Source organism: Protomyctophum bolini, assembly GCF_963924005.1.
Source record: "Protomyctophum bolini genome assembly, chromosome: 24".
Lineage (NCBI taxonomy): Eukaryota > Metazoa > Chordata > Actinopteri > Myctophiformes > Myctophidae > Protomyctophum > Protomyctophum bolini.
In genome coordinates, this window is record NC_137885.1 from 18098849 (window position 1) to 18109591 (window position 10743).

Below are 10743 nucleotides of genomic sequence, written 5' to 3' on the forward strand. Positions count from 1 at the left end.
CTACTAGGCCTATATTTATCTATTAAAAATATAGGCGTATTTAAGTCTTGCTATAGGCAATTGAAATTACTTACAAATTAAATTGTTTACAGTGTCCCTGTTTGATTCACCCATAATAATCATCATCATAATCTCAATAATAATATAATATTAATCGTCATAATGAATAATAATAAGTCAGACATTTTGCAAGTGTTTAATGGCCTAGTATTACTAGCATTGTATTGACATTGTACAATACACTGTACAAAAAAGGAAAAAATATCAGATGCAGATGCATGACTCCTGGTAAATTATAGTGAAAGTTCACTGTAATAAAGGTGGTGAGAAAACTGATTTGTTGGGGACAAAAGTAAGTCGTGACACATTTGAAAATGTTCACTTTAAACTTTTTCAGCCATGCTATGCCAATTAACTTTAAAAAATAAGTGACCATGGTGCAAATTGAATTATTGAAAAAAAGGAATAAAGATGTAAAGTTTAATATAACTCATAAACCAAATAAATGGAAAAAGCGGCACTCCAAAATAAAATATGCAAGACTGGCTCAGTTGCAATTTCTCATGTTTATTTGAGAACGCTGACGCGTTTCGGCAGTAACATTCTTCAGAGTCTGCTCTGAAGAAGGCTACTGCCAAAAAGGGCAGTTTCCAGAGGAAGTGCACCTGTTTTTTCTTTTTGAGTGGTGCAACCACTCCAAGGAATAGCAATGTCCCAACCTATGTCCCCATGTCCCGATATTTAGAGTACCAATAGGGGGTGCTGTTGCACCACTCACTTCAGACTGGTCTGATTTCTATGTAAAGTTTAATACTCAAGGAACCCTGAGGGTCCCTGGGCTGGACCCCACGTTGAGAGGGGCTAGAGTAGCTAGAGTAGTAGAGTAGTTTCAGAAGATAGCCCCTTTGCCGTCAGAGGTTTGTGATGTAGACCTGCTACTGCTATACCTGGATCCTCTGGAGAGCCTCTCTGTTCTGCGAGTCCTCTGCGAGTCCTCTGAATAAACTAATTTCTTCCTGAACTTCTCTCCAACGAAGGCATACAACACAGGGTTGATGCAGCTGTGAAACAGGGCCAGGCTGTGGCTTACGAACAGAGCCACGTCAACAGAGTTCCTTGTGGCGCAGGTGAACTGCACCACGTCCGCCCTCAGGAGCGTGTCCAAGATCACAGTCAAGTGGTACGGCGTCCAGCATAACAGGAATGCGATCACCACGGCCACTATCACCCGCATTGCACGGTGCTTGTGGAAGCCGCGTGTGTGCAGCAGCCGTGCAACGGTGATGCCATAGCACGTCACCATGACAACCAGCGGGATAAAGAAGCCAAGGATGTGGCGGAGCCACCGAGTGGCAAGTCTCCAGGAGACTGCGCTGGCGACGTCGAAGTGTTCAGCACAGATGAGCTTATCCGAGCCCTCCGGTTTGAAAGCATTGTTAAAAAGCGCTGGAAGTGCCAGTGTGCAACCAAATACCCATACCACTGCACAGGCCACCCGACTGCAAATCCAGTGGCGATCCTTTCCGAACTCTGCGGCATGCACAATGACCAGGTAGCGGTCGATGCTGATGCAGACCAGGAAGAGGATGCTGGTGTAGAAATTTGCTTCCATGACAATGCTGAGGAACTTGCAGAGGAAGTCTCCAAAGACCCAGCTTTGAAGCGCCGCCGTGGCCCAGAATGGCAGCGTTAGAGCAAGGAGGCCATCTGCCACGGTCAGGTGAAACAGGTACACATCGGATGGGGTCAGAGACTGACGATTGGAGCCAATCACCAACGCCACAATTACATTTCCTGGTATGGCTAAAAGGAAGATGCAGACGAGGACCGCAAACACGGCCACAGTTGCTACAGAATCCACAGCTCCGGCCTCACAGATTAAAGTCCTAGGGTCTACAATGAAGGTGGTGTTGGTGCCATTTGGTCCATAGTAATCATAGTCATAGTCAAAGGTAAAGGTGATGGACATGGCTGGGAACAGAAGAGAGGTATACGATTATATGGTTTTATGGTCATCACATCAAATCAAAACTTGTAAACTGTAAATACAGGGCCAGGCTGTGGCTTACGAACAACAATGACAATAGAAATGAAGAAGTTGTGGTCCAGGTGCATGCCACATATAGGCTCTGGCCTGACAGCGTGTCACATGTTCGAGTCCTGTTCATGACGACCTTTGCTGCATGTCTCTCCCCTTCTCTCTCTCCCTCTTTCTTGTCTACCTTCACTTGTAACTATCAATAAAGGCAAAAAGCCAAAAACAAATCTTTAAAAAAGAAAATAAATGAAGAAGTTTAGTCTGTTTATTGTTCTTGCAATGCAAAGCTTACATCGATGTGTTTGCGCTTGTTAGCTGAAGGAGTGTTGGAAGGAGTTACCCTCCTTCAGTTCAATTTATAACACAGATGAACGTCACCAGGCAGCTCTGTCAGTTATGGGCTGGCCATATGGCTTATCTAACGTCTAACCAATCATGCACAGCGTATTCTTAGATAATTAAACTGTCTTGCTGTGGATGTCCTGATGTGCTGCCGGCTGGCATCACGTTACAGAGAGAGAGACAAAGGGACCCTAGTCAAAAAGTCCTATAGGATCTTCGAAATGTCCAATAGGATCCTACAGGATTTTGAAATCATATAGGAATCCTATTGGACTTTTTTTATAGGATTATAATCCTATAAGAAAATATCCAATAGGATTTGTTCCAAATTCTTATAGGATAGTTTAATTGGAGTCTCCTATAGTGACTTGCACAGTTTAACTGTAAACTCAAAAACACATGAATATATATAATATGTTTAATCTTAAAGAAAGTTACATGGATAATAAATATCTAATATATATACTAATATATATCATTTAGTCACAAGCTCTTCTTAATACTTTTCATTGGTTAAATATCTCACAACCTGTCGCAGCATCGTTTTTTCACTACTTTACTATTATAATGTATAATATTATAGGTATAAAATGACCAATAGAAATGTGGGACGATGAATGAAACCCACCAATACATTTTTGCATATAAATTCTAATTTGAACAACTTACAAAAAACAATGAGTTGGTGACTAACCTTTCGTAGGGTAAGGTTGGATTTGAGACGAGAAGAAGAGTCTTCACGTGAAGAGAGATGCTATTCAAATGGGCTGTTTTTTATAGGCATCATTTTAAGCATCAACACCGGTTGCCACAATTTAACTTCCCCAATATCGCTCCATCTATTCATGCGTCATCAACTTTCTCCATCAAATATTTCAATATCATTCTCCACACTTCAGTATTGATCTCATCTCAAAAGCTTGGGACATTATTTTTATCATTTCATTTGTATTAATTTGATCAATAAAATCACAAATTAGGAGATAACTTTTAAATATATATATATATATTATTTTTTTCTCCAATGTGCTTAGCTATAGCCTGAGAAGCATGCTGTTGTGATGGATATAAGCATACAAACATACATACTCAACATATATAATCTAAGTTATTAAAACCAGTTTCCCCTTAATGATGAATGCATGTGTTGCGTCACATCTACAGAACAGTATAGGTCACATGGACCTACAGTACAGTAAGATGCATAGGCCTACTATACAGAAGATTACATGAGCCTACTGTAGGTCAATACATACTATAAGACTAATGAGAATAAAAACCTTATAGTAGATTGGATGGGCTTATAACACACTAGGTTGCATCTCACAACATGAACAATAAGGTATTATTGTTCCTGAGAAGTAATTCTTGCAGCAAACAAGCGGAACCAATCATGACCAAGACAGAGTACAGCACAGTGATTTCCCCATGTTGCAAACCATTTGGCAATCGATTGATGCTTTACAAAACCCCAGGTTCCTACACTTCAGGATGTCACCGTGGCATTTGTGGAACATGGCACGTTTCTCGTTTTGGTGTTGTAATCTATACAATACAGCAATTTGAGTTGCGTCTGTTACTTAATTGTCCCGTGGAAGCCCAAAACATGTGTATTTTAGCATTTATTTTGCTAAACAAACATTTAAATAAGGAATGAATTACTCATTTGAAGGTTTTGGGGAGAATACATAGTGTCTTGTTATGCTGTCCAAGGCAGAAACAAAATCACACCCGTGTGAAGTGAGTGTTGCAACTCCGTGTGTGTGTGTGTGGGGGGGGGGGGGGGGGGGAGGGGGGTGGAAGTTCCAGACCCACAGGAACGCACCCAGGGTGCCGGCCCGATTCCGGGAGCCGCCCGAAACGGTTGAGAGATGACAGAGTTACCGTGTGGGGGTCCCTCTACTGTACCCTCTACTCAGTCTACTGTACTGTACTGGACTGTCACTGTACTGTACTGGCACAACCGAATTCAACATATATACAGTTTTTTTTATTTTTTATCCCACGATTTTGTAACTCAGTTTTCTTTTCACCCAGTGCCAATTATCTAATGTAATCCTGGGCGCTACACTTCTTCTGCCAACCTGGGGGGGCAGCGGACTGGCTGGCCAGGGGGAGGTAGTTTTAGAGACCAGGATTACTGCATGTTTTTATGGTATTTTATGGTATCTACCCTAGGGGACACGGGGAGAACATGCAAACTCCACACAGAAAGGCACTTTCGCCAACCCCCGCCTCGGGTATGGGCACTGATGTGTGTGTTAGCCTGTTAGGTGGTAAAAAACAACCATGCTGTTTTCGTGCTCAGACGCACCCAGCCACTCAAAAATTGAGAAGTCATTGCGAACAACAAACAATGTTTGACGTATGTTTGATTTGCACTGCAGCATGCGTTAGGACATGCTGGTGTGCAAGACTCTCCTAAAGAGATTGCACAGAATGTGAGATTAAGTAATAACTAGATTTTGACCATACATCTGTGAACAAGATCACAGCAGACATGGATGTGATCTGATCAAAAGGGAATACACAATGGAGAAACATCTAAATACTAAATACATCTTACCGGTAATTCATTGACAATAGAGGACACAGTCAGTTAAGTCCAGTGCTAGAAAAAATACTCAAATGTTTTACTTGAGTAAAAGTATCAATACTGCAAGTCTGCAATGTAGAAATACTCTGTTACAAAGTAAAAGTCCGGAATTTAAAATGAACATGAGTAAAAGTACAAGAGTATTGGCATCAAAATGTACTTAAAGTACCAAAAGTAAAGGTTCTCATTATGCAGAATGTCCCATTTCACAAGTTTTCAAATGTATACAAATCTTTTGAAAATAGCAGATCTACAATCTCACAATGCGTTGCATCGCGAGTAGTTCTGCTATTTTCAAATGGCCTAAATGTACCGTATAGGGCTGAAGTGGTTAATGTATGCTTTGTAATAAAAATCACAATCTACAAAGTACCTAGTAACTAAAAATATCATATAAATGTAGTGGAATAAAAGCACAATATTTGGATCCAAGATAGTAGTGGAGTAGAAGTAAAAGTATTGGAAATTGGAAATACGGCGCCCTCTTTTCCATTGAGTCAACAGTGTTATTGCTTCTGTCGATGAATCCTCAATTACAATTACTATTGAGCTAAGGAATACAGTGACACTTCATGCTAGAATGCATTTCATGCATTCTATTTCATAGATTGTTGATTTCTTTTTTGGTTGCTTATTACATAATGCACCATATACATGTTCATCAAAAAAACATTCTGTAATAACCACATCATTATGCAATGATGTATTACATAATGTATTGTTACACGCGGTTTAGGCACTTGACGGGAAAAAAGAAAATGGAGCAACTGCACTGTCATCCACTTGACCTGTGAGATCAACATTGCATCACATAGAAAAGAACAATGTGTGTGTGAAATTACAAGCAAGACACATGTTTGCTTGCATTCAGCCATAAATTGGAAGAATGGCTATTACTCCACACAACCTGAATTACAACTACATGGTTGTGCTTTGCTCACTTGAACATTCCTTGTTACTGGCGTGAGAAACATTCAAGCACAGAGAGAGAATGATAACCTCACATCAGTAGTATCAGTAATGATAGGGGACCAAGAAGACTTGCCATAGCCTAGAGACAATGAAGAGAGACGACCTTCCTCTCCGCGCCGCCCGGCCGGGGTAGGTGGCGACGCCTAACAGTCCGTTACCATAGTTTGTATTTTGTTGAGCAGGTAATAATCCCACGCATACCCATAAAACACATAGTTGTGCTCTCATGCCAATGTGTTGCATCACTAGTACGGCCATCCCATAGGTGTTTATGTAATTACAGGCCAACGCTGAGTAATTCATAGTCTTGTCTGTTTCCATCCTCCTGCCAAACTTGATAATCGCAGAATCCAACCAGAATGGCTTGTTCGTGGACACTGTGATCAGCTGTGTGTGTGTGTGTGTGTGTGTGTGTGTGTGTGTGTGTGTGTGTGTGTGTGTGTGTGTGTGTGTGTGTGTGTGTGTGTGTGTGTGTGTGTGTCAGTCAGTCAGAACCAGTAATTATATACCTATCCTAATACCTATCCACTCATTCACAGTGACAAGATCTTGATTTATCGTTTTAAACTAGGTATTGGCACAGACCTAATATAGTCATAATTCAAAGAAACCAATGCATACTCCAGCAACTCAAATCAAGTGAATCAGTTGAGTGGCTGATGATTCACCAAATGTCACCACAAATCGATCTGTAAATGCACAGGATCGCTTTGCACTGACCGGATGACTTCTGAGATCCCTGATGTCATCAATATGATGTACTACTGACGTCATAGACAGGCCTCCTAGTATAGTTACAGATAATGGGTACTGCAATAAGTACTATGATAACAGCTACAACAGGTGTTGCATAACCAGAGGGGCATTCATTCCCAACGGGCATTGCTCAGTTACAATTACATACAGTAATATAAATATTAAAAAATAAATATAGTCAAATGATTTGTGGTTTGCCAGAAAGGGTCTTTCCAAGTTCCCTTTATTCACTTTCACTGCATAGTTATTAGTTGTACTATATGTATTTTGTGTCATGCCGTCTGTTCCCAAACTCATTTAACTGATGTCCTGTTTCATTAGTAGTCAACAGGTCAATCCTGTGTTAATTCAAAAAACTAAACTAGTTTAGTTACTGGGAAGTTGGATGTCAAGAACTTCCACAGAGAAGGGAGTTTGAATTTCAAGGGAAAGCGTACCGGATTGACTGATTAAAGGACAACTTTAGTTTTTTTCAACCAAGGTTCATGTTCTAGGACCTCTAGGAGTCTAGGTTGTTATTAGAGAAACTAAAAGATGAGTGTTGTTGTTTTTTTTTTCATTTGCTGCTTTCTTTCGTTTTAGGGATTTTAGCTGTTTTTGACAGGGGGGCGGGGGCATTCGAGCATGGGGCTAAATATGTATTTTTTTACAACATTTTATAGCGATTTCTTTTTTAATTATTTACGATAGTCCTATTAAACCCCAGGAAATTACATCTGGCCACAAAAGATCACGAGTTCTACTGAATGTGTCAAACTGACATTGAGCCTATGACACACAGTGTGGCTTCCTCCCAGTAGGCCTCCTTCACATTCAGTAGATCCTGTGATTTTTGTGTGGCCAGATGTAATTTCCTGGGGTTTATTAGGACTATAGTAAATAAGAAAAAAATTAATCGCCATAATATTTTGTAAAAAAATACATATTTAGCCCCATGTTCGAATGCCCCCGAAAAACAGCTAAAATCCCTAAAACTAAAGAAAGCAGCAAAAATAACACTTTGAAAAAAACTAAAGTTGTCCTTTAAGGTCACTGTTATTATAGGAAATGTGCCCATATTATCATTGCAGTGTCTGCTCACTCATATACATAAATTGCAATGAACCATTTAATTATGGAATGTTAAGAGAAAATAATAACTACCGGTATAGCTCAGTCTGACTCTGGACCACTAGCATATGTTAGGTAAATAATGACTGTTAAGGGCTTAATTTAATTTGTTAATTTGAGGTGAATTAAGGCCTGAATGATTATAGTATCATGAATGTGTGTTGGAAATTGGAACGCATTGTGCTTGTGCACAAGTGGCCATGATGGGTCACTAGAACATTTTGGTATGTAGGCCTACATTCAGAGTGAATTGGTGGTGTTTGTATGGAATAATGGAATGGAACACCCATATGAGCTCTGTTCAAAGAGGGTTTGGGTAAATCCTGAGGTCTGGGCCATGTTTGTTGTTTCAGAATTTAGAAAAGACAATTGTTTTGTAGGCTATTGTTGTGATATACCACATGCTGTGTACTGATAATTGGCACTTGTACACCACATGCTGTGTACTGATAATTGGCACTTGTACATGAAGATGTATTGTGCACTGCCTGAACTGTAACATACTTTAGTGTTAGAGCACGCTGAAGGCCGTGTGCTGGCAGGCAGTGATTTGTGATGTCTAGTCAGTGACGTCATTAGGACATGAAGTATCCAAGCTATATGCTGCTGTATGAGTAATAAACCTGGTGAACGTTTTAATGTGACCATGTCTCCGTGTCATGTTGATATCTTCTCCAGGGCTAGACGGTCTGTCTGTCCGCATGGAAATGTCAACCGGGTCGTCACACACCAGAACCAGACGAGGGTCCAATACTTAGAACAGAGTTTCATAACAACTACGATGACTTTATATTGTTGTTGTGACCTTGACTTGACCCAATTCAGCTCAGTACAAAACTACACACTACACAGTGACAGTCACGGTTGGACTCACCATTTAGTTGAACTCGCACACCTCCCAGTCCCAGCTGGTCTTTGGTTGGCATCAAGACCAGCAGCACTTGTTTTGTACAACACTGCCCATGCAACCTCACACGTGTGTGTCAATTATTAGTTTAAATTTAATATTACTATGAACTTAATTTTGTTTGTGCTTGCGTAAACACGGTGTCTTAATCAGTGATTGGTGATGTGGGCCTAACCTCACGTCATTCCACCTAGATAGATATGAGTATTTCTGGACCAAAGTAGCTATAGTCCCACGTCCCACGCATAGTTGGCAGCGTCTAGTGAACAGATCTAATGAACAGATTTAAGACTTCCGGTGGACGATCTCTTCAAAATAAGAATACCCTCTAGAGTATGCACATTTGCACATTAAAACTACAAATTAAGCATTTAAATGATGCTAAATAGTTATGGTTCCAGTTCCACCACCAACACGCCACCAACTGCCCTCTTGTGGCCAGTAATAATAAAGGAAGACAAATTATGACCACCTTCATTGTGACTTGTGTAAATTTAATTTACACATTTGTTACATCATTTACACTTACACAATATATGGTATGACACAATGTCATTCTTTTTGCTGATGGTTGACCAAATTGGAAGACAGTTGAAATGGTTGGAATGTCCTGCAGTGGCTTAATTATCTTGTCCCCTCTGGGTGCTTCAGGGTTTTGCTAGACCATAATCAATGAATCATCAGTTTTACACAAGTTTGTTGTTGATTCATATCATATTTGTGTTTGTACATTCAATTCACACTACATATATGTAGTGTGAATTGCATTCTTAAAACCACTGCAAATAGGGCTTCCCTCTATCGATTATTCAAGTTTAAATGATTGAACGAATGAATGAAAAAAGTACCAAAACAAACTATATCATTTCTGTATTTTATATTATTTGTATTATTTATAATGCCTTAAAGAGGCTGTGCCATTTATGCCTTATATAAAGCACTTTGAAATGCATATGCCCAGTTGAAGGTAAAAACAGTCACAATTAAATCATGTTTGTTGAGGTTATCCAGACCTATAGCCTACTGTGAATCTTTCACACAGTATAGGTAACACACTACCACCACCACTAAGAAAAGGGAAAAAATGAAAGATTCAGGGTATACAATTTCCCTCTGTATTGGGAAATTAGTACACACTATTACTGAAATAGAAAATTAAAAGATAATTCATAACATTTTGTATAGTTGTGTATATTGCAATGTGTGGTTGTCAAAAAATTCCAATGCACACCAGGACTTGTCTCGTGGCACATCGTTTGGAAACCACTGATCCAGACCATACCTGATGCGGGTTCTGCTGAGGTTGCCGTTGCATTTTGGTTAAGGAACCGGAATGCGTTTTAGTCTTTAAGTGCATGCCGACCTGACAGGATAGGAAGACGGTATGACCCCAGAACAGGGGCATGTCCCACGGTTAAAACTATTTGATCTGTCCCAAACCATAATGATGAACATGGGCATGGCCATGACATCCACATAAGAGAATTGGAAGGATGTAAATGCACACATACATGGGTCTGTTGATTAGCAGCTGCCATGCTGTTCAGACATACAAGGACAGACTAGAACCCACCCAGGCTAACCAGAACCATCAGACAGAAGACACGAAAGAGATGCATACCATGTACACCAAGAAATATCCATGTGTGCCTGAACTGCAGCGCTTGTATTTGCGTGATGTGATAAATAGATAAATAGAAATATATATTTCTTCTGGTATGTGTGCCAAATAATCGAGATTATACTATGGTTATTCAAAAACAATTATAGCTCAGGAGATTATATGAAACACAAAGTGTGCCATTTTGCCAATGAAAGAAGTGCTTCTTTTTACAAGATCGATTTATTAATTTTCTTTCCAATGACAATGGTACAGACAACATCAAAGCACAGAGAGCGAGAGAGATTGACGGAGAGGGAAAATAGGGGATGTTGACTTCAGCAAAATGCATGGTTACTACTGATGGATGGGGTGGGGGGGATAAGGAACACCAAGGGTTGGGTCACAGTACATGATGGAGG

The 10743-nt window shown here is 40.1% G+C and overlaps 1 protein-coding gene across 1 annotated transcript; it reads right to left on the reverse strand.

Annotated features, from left to right (window-relative positions):
* Nucleotides 1-231: 231 nt before the first annotated feature.
* On the reverse strand, nt 232-3095 carry LOC308311497 (C-X-C chemokine receptor type 2-like). Its single transcript, XM_080758190.1, has 2 exons — nt 3075-3095; nt 232-1971 (listed from the first exon to the last, which is right to left on the reverse strand). Exon 2 carries the CDS (start codon nt 1967-1969, stop codon nt 890-892), a length of 1080 nt encoding a protein of 359 aa, XP_080614316.1. The 5' UTR covers nt 1970-1971; nt 3075-3095; the 3' UTR covers nt 232-889.
* Nucleotides 3096-10743: the final 7648 nt, after the last annotated feature.